General features: G+C 32.1%; 1 protein-coding gene across 2 annotated transcripts; it reads left to right on the top strand.

Moving 5' to 3' along the window:
* The first annotated feature begins 25 nt into the window (after nucleotides 1-25).
* Nucleotides 26-21,602, top strand: RECQL (RecQ like helicase). Of its 2 annotated transcripts, none has more exons than XM_012550684.3 (16): nucleotides 26-106; nucleotides 2,914-2,990; nucleotides 4,042-4,090; nucleotides 6,582-6,779; nucleotides 7,852-8,031; nucleotides 9,600-9,706; nucleotides 11,142-11,340; nucleotides 12,474-12,640; nucleotides 13,577-13,658; nucleotides 14,881-15,029; nucleotides 15,132-15,249; nucleotides 15,757-15,895; nucleotides 18,357-18,448; nucleotides 18,934-19,153; nucleotides 19,416-19,545; nucleotides 20,117-21,602. In XM_012550684.3, the coding sequence occupies exons 3-16, from the start codon at nucleotides 4,075-4,077 to the stop codon at nucleotides 20,282-20,284; spliced, it is 1,965 nt and encodes a 654-aa protein (XP_012406138.1). In that variant the 5' UTR covers nucleotides 26-106; nucleotides 2,914-2,990; nucleotides 4,042-4,074; the 3' UTR covers nucleotides 20,285-21,602. The 2 variants fall into 2 exon arrangements, with proteins under 2 accessions (XP_012406138.1, XP_012406139.1); XM_012550685.2 differs by lacking the exon at nucleotides 26-106 and adding an exon at nucleotides 113-194 and having other exon boundaries at nucleotides 20,117-20,443.
* The last annotated feature ends 168 nt before the right edge of the window (nucleotides 21,603-21,770 follow it).

Raw genomic sequence — 21,770 nt, 5'->3', positions numbered from 1 at the left:
GCTTCTTCTGATTGGTTGAAAAGGTTGAAACAATGATCGTGCGCCGTCGCGTTTGGTTGAGAAGAAGACTTCCGGCGGAGGGAAACTACTCTCTGTACCGCTGAGGGTGAGTAACTGGCTTGGGCATGGAGGGGCTGGTCTGCGGGTCCGAGGTGGCCTCTGCTGGTCGCGGGCTAGCGGGGAAAATGGCAGCGGTAAGGGTTATTGTTTTGGACTTTTGAGGGGATGCTCCTTCTGTTAGCAACCGAGGAGACTTGGCGGGTCCTCGGGTCGTCTTTTTGCACTCTTTCCTTCCTCTCCGGGCTGGGCGGCGAGGCGGGTGACCAGCCTTGGACTAGGGAAGACCCGATGTCGTTGGAAGAAGGCTCCTCTGGGCCACCCGAATCTTTTGGGAAGGTTAGGTTTTTGTGTTGCCCTCTGTAGGCTTCTTTGGGAGGGAAAGTTGCGTGTCTTTCGCTTTAGGCACAATTTTAAGAGCTCGGGGCAAGTTGTAAGATGTGTCAAGTTTTTTTTTTTTTAAATCAAGCTACTACCGATTAGTAACTTGGAGGCGATTCGTTTTCTTCATTATTTTACTAAGTTTAGATAACCAGTTAAACAATCAATATCTGATTTGTCATGTTTGTCACTTAAAAAAAATTAACCGTTGGCACACTTGCGGATGGAACCCTTCCTTCCTCCTTCTACATTAAATTCTCATGTAACAATCACTTAAAAGACGTTATAATTGGTGTTTGCAGCCCTCCTGCATTCTCCCACCTGTTTTACAGCAGGAGGAAAATGTTTCTTTATTTGTTCTCACTGACATTTACTGGGGTGTCATTATGTCTGTCCTGTGCAATTGACCCCCAAATCTACATATCTATCCTTTATATCTCTAACTGCTTGCTAGTTATCTCCATGTGGCTAGAAATGTCTCCCATAGTCATCTCAAATTCACTTTGTCTAAAGCATTTTTCCCACCTAACCCAGAACTCTAACCTGTCATGCTCTTTTTGAATCCTGACTCTGCTATTCAGTTTGTTAATTATCAGTCCCAGATTTGGGTCATATGTAGATTTGATAAGCATGCTATTTAAGTTGTTAAAAATGATAGAGTCAACCATATATCTAAAGGCCTTAGTGGAACCCTTAATCTTTAGTTTTTTTAAGTCCAGTAATCCAGCTAATTTTGAATCCATCTGACTGTACTATTGTTTGGCCTACAATTTCATCTTCTCTGTAAGAGTAGTATGAGAAATCTTAAAATTATTTGCTAAAATTTAGGTTTATCAAGTGTTTCCTTGACTACTATTTCAGTGTCTGTCAAAAAAGGAGCTGACATTTGCATGTTATAACCTTTTTAAATGAAACTCTTATCAACACTTTGTGATTACCTCTTACTTTCTTAGTTGTCCACTAACCATCTCTTTTATGAAACATTGTAGAATTTTTCCAGGTTACCAAAATCAAGATCACTGGCTTATAATTTATAGGCTCTACTTTCTTCCCCTTAAAAAAAACAGAACATTTTCTTTTTTCCAATCATGTGGTATCTTTCTCATTCTGTACAATATTTTCATAAATTATCAATTGTGTTCAGCACTCAAACCTACCAATTATTTCAGAACCGAATTTCTTCTTCCCTCCAGACTTTGGGTTATGAATACATCAAGGGCATTTAGGTGCTCTCTTATCTCCCTACATATCTTTCATATGTATTTTTATTAGTGATATTTATCCCATTCATTCCAGTTCAGAAAGCATTTTTCTTGTCATTATTTTCCACTGTGGAGTCCCATACCATTTTTGATCCCTGTATTTTCCTAAGTATTTCATCAACTTGTGATTTTTCTTGGTGTGGCAATTCTCTCTACTGATATTGATCATAACTTATCTGTAACTTTTAAACATAAGAAATTAAGTGATTTGCCTATGAGCACACACTCATAAATGAGAAATGGTTCTTGAACCCAAATTGTCCAGACTTAGAATTCAGGAGTCTGTCATTATGCTCGTTGTCTTTCTACTTTTAAAAACATCCCAAGAAAACAACAAAAACTACCTTTGAAAACATCAATTCCAAAAGAGGTACCTAGATTGACATGGAAGAATTCTGATATTTGTTAGTGGACCAGAGTTAGGGGTATATGTGATAATGTACGTATAAAACCTCTATAAGCCTTTAACTTTCCTCAATTTTTAATTTTTTAACAATATTTTGTTTTCTGGTTTTTTCCTATATGTACAGCTTTGCATTGAAGACACTCCTTTTTAAAGCTTATACTGATTGAATTTGTAAGGTCTTATTGAAGTCTTTGTAGAATTTTTCTACCTCTTCATCCTCTGCATTAAGAGTTGGTGTGAATTGCAGTGGTTTTCTTGCTGGTCATTTTGCAAATGCTTCACATGATCACTACATTATTGATGAGATGACCAGTGTCCTATGAAATATTTTTTTCTTCTCCAATTCATGAAATATCATATACTGCTAATTTCTTTATTTGTCTTTGCAGGGATAATCTATGAACAAGCTTTAATTTTAGCTGAGATTTCTTTTTGTTTTCTGATTTTATTTGTAACAAGAATGTCAGAATTGACAGGATTCAGTTTTTTTATGTAATATGTCCTCTTGTTCATTTTGTGATTCTTAGCACTCTCTGTCTTCTTTTCTTACCACCTTACTGTATTACCACAAATTGTATTACAAAGGATTGGAATACCATTTTACATTATTCTACCTTTCATGGGTTGCCATGGCCAAAGAATTCATTGTGAAATGACTAGCAAGTTTGTGAAGTTGTTCCTTTCTATACTTCCCCAAGTATAATCTTGAACATTATAGGGAAATATGTTTTTTTTTTCTTTCTTAATTAGGTTGATTTTAATATATTGTATATTTTGTTTTTAATAAAACATGTTTTTCATTTGCAGTACAAGCCTATGGAAACATCTTTTATTGTAGACCGATTTGCCATATCCACAGCTTAGTGCCTCATTATAATAAAAAGGTCTGTTGCCTTTTCTGTTTTTCATTGCACTAATATTAATATGTGATAGTAATAGTAACAATCTTGTCTCTATCCAGACAAACATACTGGAGTCTTTTATTATTTGTAGGCAACTATAGTTTGATCTTTAGTAGGAAGAGACAATAGTAATTTAAAATATATGAGATGACTGGGAAGGTATAGTCCTTGAGAAATGTTTTGGAGAAGGGAAGATGATTTTCTTACATCTTCACTAACTGACTAATGACTTCTCAGCTGGAGCGGCATTTCTTTTTTTCTTTTTTTTTTTTTAAAGCTTCTCTTTTCCCCAGTTACATGTAAAACAGTTCTTTTTGGTTATACCTGTGCATTCATTTTTTTACATATTTCCATTTCGTGTTGGAGAAAAAATCAGAATAAAAGGGAAAAATCATGAGAAAAAAAAGGTGAAAATACTATGTCTGAAATACATTCAGTCTCCACAGTTCTTTCTCTGGATGCGAATGGCGTTTTCCATCCAAAGTTTATTGGGATTGCTTTGGACCACTAAACTGCTAAGAAGAATCAAGTCTGTCATAGTTGATCATTGCACAATCCTGTTGCTATGTACAATGTTTTCTTGGTTCTGCTTGTTTTACTCGGCATCAATTCATGTAAATCTTTCCAGGCCTTTGTAAAGTCAGCTTGTTCATCATTTTTTTCAAGAACAATAATGTTTCATTAGTTTCAAATATCTTAAATATTCAGCCGTTCCTCAATTGATGGGCAGTATACTCATTTTCCAATTCTTTATCACTACAAAAAGAGTTGCTACAAACATTTTTCCATATGTGAGTTATTTTCCCTCTTTTATGATTTCTTTTTTATGCTACAGATCCAGTAGTCGTACTGCACAGTTTTATAACCCTTTGGGCATAGTCCAAAATTACTTGGAGTAGCATTTCTTATTTAAGTACTAATTGCAAATTAGGAACAATTCACATATTCATTTTGTAATGCTTATTATTGAAAATAATATTAATGGAGAGAAGATAAGACTTAAAAAGCTTATTGATCAGTTTTTCTCTTTTAGAAAGAACTTCAGGGATTGTTAAACAGTTTGAAAATGGAATCAGTTTCAGGTGAGTTGAAATAATTGCTTTTTTTGTTCCGTTTTATTTCTAATTTTGCTTGCTTCAGATTTAAACATGCAGGAACATTTTGCTGATTACAAAAAAATAGTCACTAATCATTACTATCATGGATATTTGGAGAACATAATGAGTATGAACTTGGATCCAAACTTCGGTGCCCATGATATGTGAAAAATCTGTACGAGCCTGAATTCTCAGGTTCATGCAATATTTTCAAAAGATACATTCATGTTCTTCCTTAAAGCCCTTTTTGCTGTCCTGATGGCTGGAGATAGTGTTAAAAAGAAAGTGCTTAAGTTTTAAGAACCTAGGCCTTATCCTCCTTTTTTTTTTTTTTCTTTTTTTTAGTTTGCATTATCATTATATATTGATTCAGATTCTCTAAGCATGAAAACTATTTCTGAAAAGTAAGTTAGGTTGATAGGATAAAGTTTTTTTTTTTTTTTTTAGACCTATATGACTTCTTTTCAACAGCCCAATTTGTTGACTTTGTACATTTATTCAATATATGTTTATTAAGTTGTCTGTATCATGTTAGGTACTGGGGAATACAATGGAAAAAAGGGACAAACCTCTTCCTTCAAGGAACTTTTTTACATTCTCTTGAGGGGAAGGGAAACATGAATACAGTTAAGTAAAAACAAAAGGGAGATTAAATAATTTCACAGAAATGAGAGAGCCAGTAGCAACTGGAAGATAAGGGTAAGTCTTATGTAGAACATGTCATTTGAGTTGAGCCTTGAAGGAAGCTACGAATTCTGTGAGCTAGAGGTAAGGAGAGAATATATTGCAATCATGAAGTACAGTTTGTGCAAAGGTACAGAAATGGGGATGTGAATAAATATGGGGAACAAGTAGGCAGTCTTGTTTGGCATTAATATAACAAAGAGTCTATGAATGTACAATAACTCTGGAAAGATAGGCTGGAGCCAGATTGTGAAGGACTTTGAGTGACAAATGGAAGTATTTTATCCTAGAGGTAAAAAGTGCATCTGGAATTTTTTGAGAAGAATAATGAGATGGTCACACCTGTATTTTAAGACTATCAATTTGTAAGCTCTATGGAGAGGGAAGAAACTTAAAGCGGGAGTACTAATTAGGCTATTGCAATAGTCTAGGTCTGAAGAAAAGGTATATATATGAACTAGGATGGTGATCAAGTGAGTGGAGGGTTGTCATGGTTAGGTGGAATGATGGTACCCTCAATCAGAAATGGGAAGATGTTAGAAGGAAGGGGTCATATATAACTACAGATAATGAATTTAGTTTTAGAATTGTTGAGTTTAAGATATATGGTGATTGATAAGTATTTGGAATGTGGGTTTAGAGCTCCTCAGAAAAATTAAGGTTGTATATTAAAATCTGAGGGTTATCAGTGTAAAAATAATAGCTGAATGCAAGTGAGCTCTAAGATCACTGATGTAATAGAAAAGATGGCCAAGGTAGCTACATATAGGGGTTGTGACGTGGATTGTGATTCAGCAAAGGAGACTGAGTAATTAATAAAGAAGGAAAAGAATCAGAAGAAATCAGTATCATAAAAACCCAAGGAAGAAAGAGTATCTAGGAAAAGAAGCATTTTGATACTATTAGGTGCTTCAGAAAAGTCAAGAAAGCTGAGAACTGAGAAGAGACTAGTTGTATCTGGCAATTAAGAGATCGTTAGTAACTTTATAGAGAACAATTTCAGCTGACTTCTTAGAATGGAAGTCAGATAGTAGGAGATTAAAGATGAGTAGAGGAAGTGAAATAATAAGTATCGATAGCTTTTTCTCAAATTGTGAGAGAAAAGAGAAATGTAAGCAGATAGCTTGAAACTGGCACTACAAAAGGTCATGCAAGACAATGCCCTGTTTATTTTGTAATGTAGCTATTGTGTATTCAAGTCATATGTTATCCATTTAATAACAGTGAAGTTGAGATTGAAAGGAAGTAAAACTAGGACATTACTTTGTATGCCTTTATTTTGATACTTTGGAAAATATTTAGGGATATTTTTTAATAGCTTTCCAGTTGTCAGTTGAATGAAGTATTATGGGAGAAACCCTTCTTTTCTGCTATTTCTTACTAAAGTCAATGTTCATATTGATTAGAACATACAGGTTGGCATTTTTTTCACTGGAGTTAACAAAGGAATAAAGAAAATTCTGGTAATACATAGTTTTTCTCTGTGCTTTTAGCACAAGGGTATAGTCATGATTTATCACTAGCATAATATATAAATACATTGATAGGAAACTTATTGCAGTAGTTAGGTATAAACAGTTTAAATAAATTCCCTATGTGTTAAGTTCTTATAATTAAGATATAAATGGTCTGGAAATTCTTGATTACCCATCTCTAGTCTCATTTGAATAATTCTTCCTTTATTCCGTGGTTTATACATAGCTTGGTTGCTGAGAAATGCGTAATAAAGTCATTGTAATAGTGCTTTTTATAAACTCATTATGGTCTTGTGGACCTCTTTTGTTTCCTGTAGAGCTAAGTGAGGAATTAGATTCCGTCACCAGTGAACTACAAGCAATAGAAATTCAGATACAAGAACTTTTGGAAAGACAACAAGAACTTATTCGGAAAAAGACTGCCCTAAAGAAGAAAATAAAGGAATCTCTAGAAGATTCAGGTGCTGGGGCAAGCTCAGAATTGGATTCCTCTCCTGAGGGCTGGAATAAAGAAGGTTTCACTTTTTATCTTGCTAAAGTTTTGTGTGTGTGTGTGTGTGTATTGAAATTTAAATTGCTCTATTTAATATGATACTTCCCATTAGTCTTAGAAAGGTTATGTTGGTTGTCTCTTTCAGGAAATGGTGGGAAGGGAAAGCTGGATGTGGGTTTTGGATGGTAAGAAGGGAAAACTAGATGTGGATTTTGGATACAGTTTTATAGATCCTTGTGAATTTAGTTTTTGTGACTTAGATTTTGTTATTTTTTTGAAAGATAAAGTAAAATTAATTTTTATACTTGAAGAATGTAGTTATTCTAATTAGAATTTAGTGTTAACTAAGCTTCCTGATTCACTGTTTAAAAACCTTTTAAAAATATATTTGCCTATATTCTTATAATTGAATCTTTATTTGATGAAAAAGGATCTTGCAAAACTAAAGTGATGTCATTAGGAACATCGTAGATAACTTTCAGAGTATTAAAGGTACAGAAAATATTGAAATCAATATGTAAAAATTTTAGGGCATATTCATTATTGTACTAAATGTCAAAAACGTTTATTTTCTTTTCTGATAATGAACAATACAAAGAAAAGTATAGCCATTTAACAGTCCTGGTTAATTGGGTTCCTGTTTTTTGAGGTAAAAACAAAAGATTGATGAACATCTATTGCCTACTATGAGCAAAATATTATACGTATTGTTATTTCTCAATGCATCATACAACCTGTAATGAAATGTAACTATCTGAACATTGTAAAGGAAAATAAAAAATGTTTAATTATGATTATCATACTTAGTATGCCAATTGGAAGTTGTGATTATTCTTAGCTTTAATCTTAAAGGGAAAACCCCACAAAATGTTTCTTCTGTATTTCATTGATCTTGTTGAAATAGTCAAGTAGTCATAAAAATAAGTCAATATTTATAAATGTGTCTCCAAAAATTAAAACTGTTTGTGGCATTCATTTCATCTGGATTTTGTTAATGAATACTGCATGTGAAATTCTGTTGTAGAAAAACATTGATTTATGTATTTTTGCTTAAGTGTTTCAGTGCATATAATTTTATGTTTTTCTTATCCTAGATTTTCCATGGTCTGGAAAAATTAAGGATGCCATGCAGAATGTCTTTAAACTGCAAAAGTTTAGGTCTCTACAGCTTGAAACTATTAATGTGACAATGGCTGGAAAGGAAGTATTTCTTGTGATGCCAACTGGAGGTGGAAAGAGCTTGTGTTACCAGTTACCAGCAGTATGTTCTGATGGTATGTGAAAGAAAACTAAAATTGAGGGAAAATATGTTGCTCTTTCATATTAGTTTGTAAATAGCTTTAAACTAATTTACAAATAATATACTAATTTTGCAAACTTTAAAATTTACCTATGAATTTAGTTGGTTTTTTTAAAAAATCAACTTTAGTGATTTTTTTTTTCTCTTATGAAAGTATTTTCATGTAGACCTTGAAATATAACAGTAGAAGGAAGGTAGGTAGAGTGGATGACATTTACTCAGGACTTTGAAAACTTGAGTCTGAGTTATATTTCTGCTACTTAACTAATTGTGTGACATTTGAATAAGTCACAAAACTTTTCTAATACTTTTTTGTCACCTACAAATTTGGGATAATGTTATTGTGGTAATCAGATGGGATAAGAGAGAACTTTGAAAACTGTAAAGCACTAAGTAAGTATGGGGTTATTTAAGTAATTATTATTAATCTTAATGATTAATTAATCCTTAATTAAGGAAGATTAGTTTACACTAAACTTTAATTAGAATAACTATTCTGCAATAGCAGTCCTAGACTGCTACCTTAACATGGAGGTAACCCTGACCTCTGAAAGATTATGCCAATGAAGTGTGAGCTCTGGTAAATCTGATTTTTCCAACCTGGGAAAACCTAATGATATGGATGACCTGTTGTCAGACATAGCTATTTTGGAGAGAGGCTCAGTAGAAAGGGCAGCTAGGTGGTACAGTGGGTAGACTACTGTACCTTAAGTCAGGAAGACTCATCTTGAGTTCAATCTGGCCTTATTAGCTGTATGACCTTGCACAAGACACTTTGCCTCAGTTCTAGTAAAATGAGCTGGAGAAGGAAATGGCACGCTATTCTAGAATCTTTGCCAAGAAAATCCCATATGGGATAATGAAGAGTTGGACCTGACTGAAAGAAAGGAACAATATTAACATCATTAGGGAACTGACCATCAGATAATTTTTCTTTTTTTTTTTTTTGGTTATAACAACTCATGAAGATATTAAGATTACATTTTGCATCAGTGAAGGAAGTATGTTCTCTGATTAAATCTTGGAATCTTGAAGTATTGAAGGTAGGTATTAATATTGTTCAGGGTTTTTAGGAGCTGTCAGTCTCAGCTATAGGAAGGAACATAAAAAAGAGAAAGGTTGTAGTTTTTAGAAAAAGCCATATTTTCACTTGGACTCAAACTCAGAAGATGTTAATGTAGACTGATGTATTAATACTACTCTGTAATTAATATTTGGAAATTTACAAGTTGCTATTTCCTTTTTTGCTTAAATTATAGGCTCCTCATGAATGCGCATCTATATCACTTTAAAAGTGTGATCCAAAGATGTTATTGGCTTGACTAATATTATATTGACATATCATTGAATGTAAGTTAAGCATTCCAAAATATTATTATTTGGGATATTAGACTATATTGAAAAACTGATAAGGCAAGAGAAACAAATATTACAACTTCTGCAATAATTTTCAGATTTTTGCCTATTGGCCCATATTTACCTAATATTCCAATAACTCACTGAGGAAATTATGAAATTTAAAGCAGGAATATTATCTTTCAGGTTTTACACTTGTGATCTGCCCTTTGATTTCTCTTATGGAAGATCAGTTAATGGTTTTAGAACAATTGGGAGTTTCAGCTACTTTACTAAATGCTTCCAGCACTAAGGTATGTTTTTGATAAGTATATAAGGTGGGTTTCTAGTCTCTTGTTCCTCTAATGCTATAAATTGGTACCTTTTTAAATTAGAATTCTATAATAATAATTAGGAATATGCTATTGTACAATAAACAAATGAAAAATATTTTTTAGGCAAGATAGCCTGCTCTTATGTAGTTTCTTCTGTTTTGAGACTAAAATACATATACATCAAAAAGCATTTTTCACTTATTCTTTTTGTCATCTACCTATGCTCACCCATCTCTCTTACAAGATAGTTGATGAGAGTAATGCTTTTGTTTATCTAAAACCTAGCTGGATTAAAAATACCGTCTAGACCAGGGGTTCTTTGTTAATTTGATGAACCTCATTCTTGCCTTATCTCAGTAGTGATTTTTAGATAAATGAAGAAAATACAAAATTTCAGTTAGAGGTTAGTGAAAATTAAGATGTATTTTTCCCTTCATCTGAGTTCACATATTCTTTGAAATTTATCCACTGGTGCCTTAGGAGCCTGAGGACCCAAGGTTAAGGACACCTATTCTGTTTTTTTAACTTTTTTTTTTTGTATCCGATGAAGCCAGATGCCTTTTCAGAATAATATTTTTAAATGTGCAAAATGAAATTCATAGGACTATAATAAGGGAAATCAATTGTATTGAAATAAATTTATCAAAATATTGGGGGTAGAGGAAGATCACAGACCCCAAGTGAGGAACTGCTATGATAAAGGTTTTTCTTGACAAAGTTAGTCTGGCTGCTGAAACGCTAAGTAAGCAACATGAAGAGGAAGGGTGATAGGAAATAGTATTATGAGGTTTCTGATCTGCTTTTTAAAATCTAATTTCTTTAAAAAGCCATCTTCTCATAACCTTTTACATGTCTTTCAGTTGTCATATGTTATTTTATAATACATATGTTTATGTCTTATTGAGTCTTATTGAGACTGTGAGCTTCAGACTGTGGAACCTACCTTAATTCAGTCGTTGTTGTATGTATCTTAATATCCAGCACAAAGCTCATTTTAAGTATATTTATTAAAAGTATTTTGTCAACTGAAATTTTGCTGAGGATATGTTGGAAGACACTCTCTCTCTCTCTCTCTCTCTCTCTCTCTCTCTCTCTCTCTCTCTAATATATAATATATAATTATATACTATATATTAAGCTATGTAATATAGTTTATATATATAATATATATATATTAAGCAATGTTTATACAGTATTAAATTATATAATTTATATAATTATATACTATATAATATATATATTATATAGTATATATATAACTATATAATATAGCAATGTTTATACAGTATTAAATTATAATAATTAGTAATAGTTGTTGTAGTAGTAAATTATAATAGTGAAATGTTTTCATTAACCATTTTAGTAAAATAGATCAGTTTTTTTTTTTTTTTTTTTTTTTTTTTCTTTTTTACAGGAGCATGTGAAATGGGTTCATGCTGAAATGGTAAATAAAAACTCTAAGCTAAAGCTCATTTATGTTACTCCAGAGAAAATTGCTAAAAGCAAAATGTTTATGTCAAGACTGGAGAAAGCCTATGAAGCAGGAAGATTTACTAGAATTGCTGTAGATGAAGTTCATTGCTGTAGTCAGTGGGGACATGATTTCAGACCTGGTATGTATTATAATTATCCAGTACTAAAAATATATTAGAAAAATAGATGCCTGCAATATCCTTCTGGTTGGTCTCCCTGCCACCCTTTCCCCCATTCTAGTCTATCTTCCATTTATCTGTCAAATTGATCTTCCTAAAACATAGGTTGGCCAGATCACATCCCAGTGAGTTGTTAGTCCTTTTTTCTTGAAGTGGATTATCTTCTATGAGTAAACTCTGGTGGTTCTCTGTTACTTCTAGACTCAAATGTAAAATACTGTTTATATTTTAAAACTTATTATAACTTGATCTCTTCCTACCTTCTCCATATTCTTATACCTTACTCATCTCCATATACTCTACAATGATATTGGTCTGCTTACTTACAAGATACTCTGTGCATTTTCATTGATTCTCCTCCATTCCTGGAATTCTTTCCCTCCTTAACTCATTTTCTAGCCTTTGTAAGGCTTAACTTCTTCAAGAAGCCTTTCCTAATCCCATTACTTGCTAGTGCTGTTAGTAGGAAAGGTCTCCAATTTATCCTTTATATATTTTGTTTACTCAAGAGTACGGATTGTCTTTGGCTTTTTTTGTCCCTAGCACACAGTAGTGTCTGGCAGATAGTAAGTGCTTTATAAATGTTTGTTAGCTTGACTTCTGAATCCACCTCATTATCTCTACTCAGTATATTTCCTGTTTTTATTTTATTTTTTTTAAATAGAAGAGAATAGATTATTTTGAAAGGATAGGCTGTTTTGTTAGATACCTCACAAAAAATGGTTAGAAGTAAGTTGTTCATTAGCTCTTGATCTTTGATTCTGACCAAGAAGCTCTTCCTGAAGAAATGGTCAAATTAAATTCTGGAAGTAAATGCTATTTATTAACTTAGAGGCAGCTGAGGTAGTCAACTGAATAGAAAAGTTTTATATTAAGCCAAAAAAGACAATAATGTAAGTAGCATTACCTACTTCACAGAACTGTTATGAGGAAGGTGCTTTTTAGGCTCAAAAGCACTAGAGAAATGTTGGTAATAATAGCATATACTAATTGAAATCAATAATATGTTACAATACATGATGTATTTTAATTGTTGCAGGTAGGGAAGAATAGCTTTAACAAGTTTCCCCCCTCCACCCCTTTTTTTCTTCCAGATTATAAGGCACTTGGTATCTTAAAGCGGCAGTTTCCCAATACATCATTAATTGGTTTGACAGCAACTGCTACCAATCATGTTTTGAAGGATGCTCAGAAAATTTTGTGTGTTGAGAAGTGCTTTACATTTACTGCGTCTTTTAATCGGCCAAATCTTTATTATGAGGCATGTAACTTTTATGTTAATTTAATATGTAAAAAATATGTAAAATAGACTCTTTGCATTTTTTTTTTTACATTACAAGTACTTTTACCTAAATGATTGTTCTGACTAGAGAATGAATAGATGTTAGAGACAACTTTGTAAATAGTCTCACAAGGCTCTAATCATATCCATAACAGAATAAAGTATCCCCTCTACAAAATACCCTAATAAATTGTGTTTAGCCTTTGCCTGGAATTTTGTGAAGATCACTACCTTCCTCTTTCCCAGGCTTCTCATGTTTTTGAAAAGCTCCAATTGTTAGGAAGTTCTTCCTTAAATCAAGCCAAAGTCGTCATCTTTGTGTTTTGCAAAGGATTATCATCTGAAATTAGCTTCAATTAGGAAATGCAGAAATAGGAGAAATTCTAGTGTTTATAATTTAGATATTTTTTTCTTTTGGGGAGGCAAGTAAGTACTTTATAATGAGACCTCAGATAATATAATAGAATGATTATTCTTGGCTGAAGTCTGATTGTGAATTTTTTAATAGTTCTGTGGTGGGCTTTTGATTATACATTATACTTTAGCCTTAACATTGAGACAACTAAAGTACCAATTAGACATCCTACTCTGCTTCCATTATTTTAAGGTTAGTCTTAATAGATTAAATGTAGGTTTATTTACCCAAGCAGTGATTTCTTACAGGATTTTATGATCCGAATATATGTGACATCCTAAATTTCATAACTGGCTCTCTCTCATGATAAATTGCAAAAAAAAAAAAAAAATCTAAAAGCAAAATCCAGAGGGTGGCAGGAGAGAGCCATGTAAGGTGAATGGAGGAGCACTATGGATACTATGTTTATGAAAATTTAGGAAGAAAGATGTACTCTAATAAGGGTGATAATTTGATTATTTTGTTACTAGTTTATTTTTAAAAGGTAATGGATTTTCTAGGTTCGGCAGAAGCCCTCGAACACTGATGATTTCATTGAAGATATTGTGAAGCTCATTAATGGAAGATACAAAGGACAGTCTGGTAATATAGGAAAAAATAACAACTTTGAAGACTTAGAAATGCCTTCCCTATAAAAAGTGGTAACTGAAGTTGGTTGTTTACTCATTGGAAATTTAATAGATTGTAATTTTTGACATTTTTTGTAAATTTAGAATGTGATTATATAGTTCTACCTAGCTTAGTCATAAATTTTAGAAGGTATATATAGAATTTTTGCATATATCTTTTGTTTGTAGAAAATTAGTTTCAGCTAATTTATCTGGTTTCTCTATGTGAATTATAATTAATGAACATTTATTGAACACATACGTATATTCCATTTTACTTGTGCATAAGAATGTTTAAGATAATCCATGTTCTCAGAGGACTTATTCAAATTTCAGAAGTGGGGTGTAGTCATAAAAAGATAAAGAGCAATACAGAGTATTTTTTTTTACTGCCAAATGAATTATTTTGATGAATGCAACAACAGTTCTGAGAAGGAAATAATGTATGTTCAAAGGCTGGTATAATTAGGGAAAGCTTCACAGAAGAGATGTTTTTGTCCTGGAACTTAAAATAAAATTTAGAACTTAGGTTTTTAGAAAGCAAAGATAAATCATAATATGTAACAGAGAAAACAGAGCCCCAAAGGAGCAATAGCAGTTAAGGGACTATTATAATAGTTGTATGAGGATATAAGATCCTGGATTGAAGTAGTGGTAGAGAGAGATGGAAGAGGAAGACTTGAATCTGGATACGGCCAGTGACAACAGAGGGGGAGGAGGATGAGAATGTTGGTTTCCAAGGAAAGAAAGTTTAGAAAGGATTCCACTGTATTTTATCGTGTAAAGCTTTTACAGTTTTGATTATTCCATATTAATAATGTAGCTTTGTTATATCAGAAACTAAAAGTCTATTCACTTTTCCAAATGTTTCACCTGTATGTTGTCTGCAATATCAGTTATCCTTTATACTAGTTTCTTCCTTTAAATTCATCATGCTGCTAATATTATTTTAGCTTTTAGACTCAGGAATGGGAATAAGGTAAATAAAACAGACTTAATTTTTTTTTTTGGTGAGCAGATAAGCTGGGAACTTTTTTTCAAACATTAAAATACAGCTTTGGGCTTCTTCATAGTTGTCCTTTACCTGATATATAGTTTTAATATGTCAGAATATTTTGTAAATTTCCTTTTGACAAATTTGCTTTTTTCCAGACAAACGGGCATTTGTAATAAAAAAAATTTGTTTTTTTATATAGGAATCATATATTGTTTTTCCCAAAAGGACTCTGAGCAAGTCACAGTTAGTTTACAGAAGCTGGGAATTCAGGCAGGTGCTTACCATGCAAATATGGAACCAAGAGACAAGACTGCTGTTCACAAAAAATGGTCAGCAAATAAAATTCAGGTTAAGTATATATTTATTAGTAGAAACATTCATGGACTTTGAAAATAATCATGATTTTACCTAATAATTAAATTGCTAATTTATTAAATAATTAAATTTCAGGTAGTAGTGGCAACAGTTGCCTTTGGAATGGGAATTGATAAACCAGATGTGAGATTTGTTATTCATCATTCAATGAGCAAGTCTATGGAGAATTATTACCAAGAGAGTGGACGTGCAGGTATCATAAAATTTATATATCTAAGAGCATTGTGCTTAATGTAGATATAATATATACCAAAATATTTTATTATACTTCTTTAAATTCTTAATTCAAGAGTGAATTTAAAAAAAATTGGGGAGAGGGCTTTTGTATCCAGAATTACTTGGAAATAAAGAAAATTTCAGCATATGTATTTGGCTATTGTTTCATTTTTGTATTTATAAATTCCTTTATCCTTAATTTGTTAAGAAAATTTGTTTTACTATCTTTCCTGTTTTATTTTTAGCTGTTAATATGTAATATAATTTATATTTAATAATGTCACTTATTATTAAATAGAAGTTTTATTTATTTGATGCTAACTGTGTAGATCACCTATCACACATATATGGGAAATTTTTAGCTGTTCAGTTCTTCTTTCCATTTGTCAGTTTTCTTTCATTAAAGTTTTTTTTCATGCTTGGGCTAAAAGGAGTTGTGTTTAATTTGATATTAAGAGTAACATTTCTATCTAATATATCCTAGGTCGAGATGACCTGAAAGCTGATTGTATTTTATATTCTGGTTTTGGAGACATATTCAGAATAAGTACAATGGTGGTGATGGAAAATGTAGGTCAACAGAAACTTTATGAAATGGTGTCATATTGCCATAATATGCACAAGTAAGTTTTATTTTACATTTGTATTTACATTGAATATATGTATGTATATGTATATTTTTAATTATTATTAGCTAAAATCAGTCATTTACTCAGTTTTTATTTAGCATTTGGCTCTTCTGTGTCAGGCCCTTTGGGAACTTTTGTGGATATAAAGAAAAATGAAACAAGTCCTGCCCTTAGGAACTTATAAACCATCAGACAATTCTATATAATTTAAAAAGTTTTAATGCTACTTTTATAAAAAAATTGTATACATCTGAATGAAATTGTCCAGTGAGATGGATTGTAAAGTAGAAAGCAATATACAATTATTTATGAGTATGTATGTAAAGGAACAAGTTAATGGAAAAGTAGTTCTTATTTAGTTCTCATTTTGCCTCTTAAACATGTGTGATGCTTAACAGCTGCAAGGATTATGTCTTATCTATATTCCAGTTGGCCTTTTATACATACATATATATATATATATATGTTAGAATCCTAGTGTTAACTCAATGGAATTGATGGAAACAGTGCTTGTGTGCTTAGAGTTCACACATTAGCTCACACATTGGAGTTTACAAGTTCGGGAGATTCACAAGTCAGAAACCCACAATCCCACTCTCTCAGAGGAGGAGTCAATCTTTGGGTTCACACCTTTAAGAGATCATATATAAGAAGCTCTTAGAGCTGCAGTTGGTCAGTCATTCAGTTCGGGAGATTGACAAGCTAGAGATTGCAGTTGGGCAGAATGAAGGATTCGGAGGAGCAGAACCAAGATTGAGATTGAGAACTGGAGATTCAGAGAGAGTTGCAAGAGCTCTTAGAACCAAGAAGGTAGATAGGTCTCTAAGAAAACTAACCAGGCTATTTTTGAAGAGACAATAAAAGACTGTACTTTAATTTCTGGCTGTATTTGAGGTGATTATTACACGGAACTGAAACTAAGGCTGCCTCCAGAAAACCTCCCCAAGAAACCTGCTCCCACAGAGAACCATCATATATTTTAGAGAAAAGAAAAACACACACACACACACACACACAAAATACCTATATAGATATAAGTATATGTATTCGTTTTTCCATTTCCGGCATGTGAACTCAGAAGCAAAAATTGTTTGGACCCTTATTACATGACTTACAGCTCATTTCTTTCTGTATACTATTCAGACAATTGAGATCAATAATGCTGTCCTGCTAATTATTCTGGAATTGTCTACAAGGAACTAGAGGCAGTGCATTTCTGTGGAATGTTTTGCATAATACTCAAATATATTTGCTGCCCTAACATCAACTGCAGATTTCACCATAATTCAGGGCTAAAAATTTCTCAATGGGATTTGAAGGATGGTCAAGTAGAGGCTCATAATTTCAAATCACTTTTTTAATTCAGAGAAGCTTTTTAGGGCTATACCATGTAAAAAATTAGCTTCCATTTGATTGCTGAGCTCATCATGTTTGATTGCACTTATAGAGTAGCATTGTAATCCTGTTTTAAGTTAAGTTTAAGTAAATGAAATCAAAAAGATCTAAAAATATTTGCATACTTTTTTGCATTTTATTTAAGTAAAACTAGTTTTTCCACTAGTCAGAATTATAGATGTGTTTATAAATCATTGGAACAAAATCCTGAACTGAATAATAGTAGGTTTGAATTTTTGATATTCCATGGGAAGTTTTTTCCTACTATATACAATACTCTGAGAAAGATGAGAGGAAATTTTGTTAAAACTTAAGTGGTCCCAATAAATCATTGTTTTAGTTGTTTTTAGTTATGTCTACTCCTTGTGACTATTTGGGGTTTTCTTGGCAAAGATACTGGAGTAGTTTGCCATTTCCTTCTACAATGCATTTTACAGATGATAAAACTGAAGTAAATGGGATTGTGATTTGCCCAGGATTACAGTTATCTGAAGATAAGCTGGATTTGAACTCAGGTTTTCTTGACTTCCAGGTGTAATACCATATCCATTCTACTACCTAGTTGCTCCCCTCACCATCCCCTTCTCCCTCAGCATATCATACCTGAGCTTTTAGAACTCAATTTTTGATATCAGAGATTTAGCAAAAAAAATTAACTTTTGGGTCATCCCTTCATCTCTTTGGATCTTAGTTTCCTAGTAAAGTAGGGGATTACATTTCCCCAGGTAAAACGTAAGCTTCTTGAGCTCAGACTGTTCATTTTTGTTTTTGTATTCCCTTAGTCTATGCTTAGCATATAATAGGCACCTAATAGTTGCTTTTTGCACATTGCTTTTATTTTCAAAACATGCAAAAATAGTTTTTTTAACATTGACCCTTGCAAAACCTTGTGATCCAGTTTCTCCCCTCCTTCCCTAAATGGCAAGTAATATGATGACAATTTAAAACAAAAGATAAATGTTTTAAAATTTATCACCTTACACTTTGAAATACGTTTGCTTAGAGATCATTAAGCTGTCGTCTAATCTGCTTATCAGTTATCTTTCTACTCTGTTTTTAGATGTCGCCGTATGCTGATAGCTCAACATTTTGATGAAGTGTGGAATTCAGCAGCTTGCAACAAAATGTGTGATAACTGCTGTAAAGACATTTGTGAGTTCATTGTGGATTTTTTATTGTTAAACTGTGTAACATGATTTGAACTTAGGACTGCATACAGCAAACATTTCTAGAACATGAGGACTTTAGTAAGGATATGTTCTAATAAAGAGGGACTTTTGCTCTAAAAATTTCATAGTAGGCAAAAACAGTTTTAAATAAAATTGAAGAAAGGGTATCAGTGATAATGATTTCCAGAAACTGATGCCCATGGTTAATGTCCTTCCAAAATTGGAAGTGAGACAGTGAGCATCTTAAGATGAATTTTAAGGAAAATTATCTGAATAATAGGAATAACAAGTAGGCATGGAGGTTATCACTTACTAATCATCTGCAGTCATTGAAGAGCAAAGGCAAAAATAGATAAAAAGTAGGGAGCTCCTTCCAATTATTAATATATTCATAAGCCAATATTTTAAATCTTTTTTTTAGATATTCCAATATTTATTTACTCTATATGGATATGTCTTCCTTTGTAGCATTTGAAAAGAAGAATGTTACTGACTACTGCAGAGATTTAATCAAGATACTGAAACATGCTGAAAAACTAAATGAAAAGTTAACGCCATTGAAACTTATTGATGCCTGGATGGGAAAGGGTGTAGCAAAATTGAGAGTGTCTGATGTTGTTTCCCCTAAACTTCCACGTGATGAATTGGAGAAAATTATTGTTCACTTCATCCTACAACAATATCTCAAGTATAAAACAAACTTTTTTCTGGTATACTTTTTCTTTAAAAGTGGTTTAGTTAAAGTTGCTATGAAAGGTTACTTGAACAAATTTAAAACATTCATAACTAGATTTTTATTTCTAAAAAAATTTCTTTGGATATTAAAAAAATCATTACAGGTTACTTTTAAAAAGTATTTGTCATCATGTAATATAATGCTTTCATATATATAGTTATTACTTTTGTGATGCATTCAGATGTTTTATGATTGTGGACTTTTTCTTCCACAGAGAAGACTTCAGTTTTACAGCATATGCTACTATTTCATATTTGAAAATAGGCCCTAAAGCTCATCTTCTGAACAATGAAGAACATATCATTACCATGAAAGTGAAGAAAAGCACAAAGGGATTTTTCAAGGTACTATAAACAAGCTTAACATTCTTATTAAAAAAATATAAATTCCTCTTACGCATAGGGACTATTTATTATAAGGTCTAGAAGGACAGAGCATTTCTTATTTTCTCCCCTAGATTTTAGGTCCAATGCTTAGTGAAGATTTTTTTACCTTATTAACAAAATACTATTTGAGGCTTAGAAAACAAAACTTCATTTGGAAGAGTTAATAGCCCATTGTTTTGCTTAAGTTATACTGAAGCTTGAAAACTTATTTTAGCTTTCTGTAGAGCTTCTGAGTAAAGTAATCTATTACCAGTTGCCTGTTATTATATGTTTTACAATCTTTAGCTATCTTCAGATAACTTAATTCCCAAATGTACTGTTAATAAGATCAGCATAGTTTGAGTGGTACCTATGTATGTAATTGGGATGTTGAATAACACTCTTTAAGAATACCTTTATGTTAGTCTGCTTTGAGAGGTAATATTTCTATATATTAATGATGCAAAAAGTTTTATTATATATTATCTAACTGTAATTTTTATAAGATAAAACACTGAATATTTACCAGTATTATTTTCTGGATCTACAGGTTGAATTACCTCAGGTTTCTAATTCTGAAGCAGAGAGAAAGATGGAAGAAAAATATTCTGCTAACTTCCAGAATATAGATGTAAAGATGTGTGGAAATATGCTTAAACGGCCTCATTCAGAGACTACAAAGGCAAAGAAAAGGAAGCTAGATAACTCAGTTGACTAAATTTTCTAAAAGAAGCAAAGTTGTTATCACCTCAACAAAATTAATTTTTGGATTGTTTCATTGTATGTATATAGAGTTACATTTTCATAATTTTAAGCGATTTTTGCATGAACAATTATTGTATTTTTTGAAATACTGCCGATTTAAGATTATGAAACAAACAGAAAACAGAAAAACATATAATAAAATGAAGTACAAAAAAAGTAAAAATTTAAGGAGAATGTTGAATGTCCTAAATATACATAGGTTATTCAGTTGCCATAGCTGGTAAACATAGCTGTAAAAATACAGCTTGTATTTTTAATAAAGCAACACACTAAAGGTAGATTAAAATCAGTATAGTGGCAGAAAAACAATTGCCTTTGGAGTCAAGAGAATCTGGATAAAAATACCACCTCTTACACGGCTTCCCTGTATGAGCTTGGGCATAAACTTCCACTAGTCTCTCAGTTCCCTCATGTATAAAATGAAAAGAGATTAGACTAGATCAGTGTCACTAAACCCAAATAGAAATGGGAGCCACTCAACTGTATATAAAGGTCCTTTTAGGTATATATTGACTTAGAAAACTACATATTAACATTATGCTTTATCATATTTTTATTTTGTTGAATATTTCCCAATTACATTTTAATCTGGCTTGGACCATACCATATGCATCTTTTTCCTGTTCACAAATTCAAAGATAATAGGTACCTTATTATAAATATCAAGAGGCACCATAGTTTTTGTTGCTATTTAGGTAAAGGTGAAAACATAAAGAGAGTTCCATTATGACTTAGAGTAGCTAAAGGAAAAGTAGCTATTCGTTTAAAAACTTTTAATTGGCACTACTTAAATAACATTTTTCAGGTTTGGAAGGTGGTGGTTGTTTTTTTAATATATATTTGGTAAGCTTCCTTGTAAAAAACCTTTCAGATAGTTTCAGCTGATTTTTTTAAAGCAACTTCTTAACCTCATTAGTTTTTTAAACACATCATTGTGTTTAAATTGCAAATAGATATTTGATAATGTCCAAGGTATTGAATAATGTCACAGTTGTTTAAATGTACCATCCAGTAAACTAAAATGCTGACAAATACCTGAGTAATCACAATATTAAAACTATCTACATATAAACCACCTAAAACATCGTACTTCTAGTTTAATGGAAGTGAAACAAAATTTTAGATGTAACATCCATTTCTCTAAAAGGGGAGACTACAAATTGTAAATATTAATTTGTTAAATTCAAAAGTGAAAGGAGAAGAATAATTACTAAAAGTGAGAGGATTACTAAAATAAACTTGCATGGTTGGAACAATGTTGTGGACAATCTGATTTTTCAAAAAAGGAAAAGAGCAGAGTTTGCAAACAACAGGCCAGTGAGCTAATCTTAAATCTAAGCAAAACAATCCCCATCTCTGCTCATCTCTACCCTTTTTTCCTAAACAAATAAAAAGGTGCAGCTAGGTGGTACAGTGAAGGAAGCATTGGACTTGGAATC

The sequence above is a fragment of the Sarcophilus harrisii genome, chromosome 5 (genome assembly GCF_902635505.1).
Source record: "Sarcophilus harrisii chromosome 5, mSarHar1.11, whole genome shotgun sequence".
NCBI lineage: Eukaryota > Metazoa > Chordata > Mammalia > Dasyuromorphia > Dasyuridae > Sarcophilus > Sarcophilus harrisii.
The sequence above is the reverse complement of the archived record's forward strand: the minus strand, read 5'-3'. Positions and strand labels throughout refer to the sequence as shown.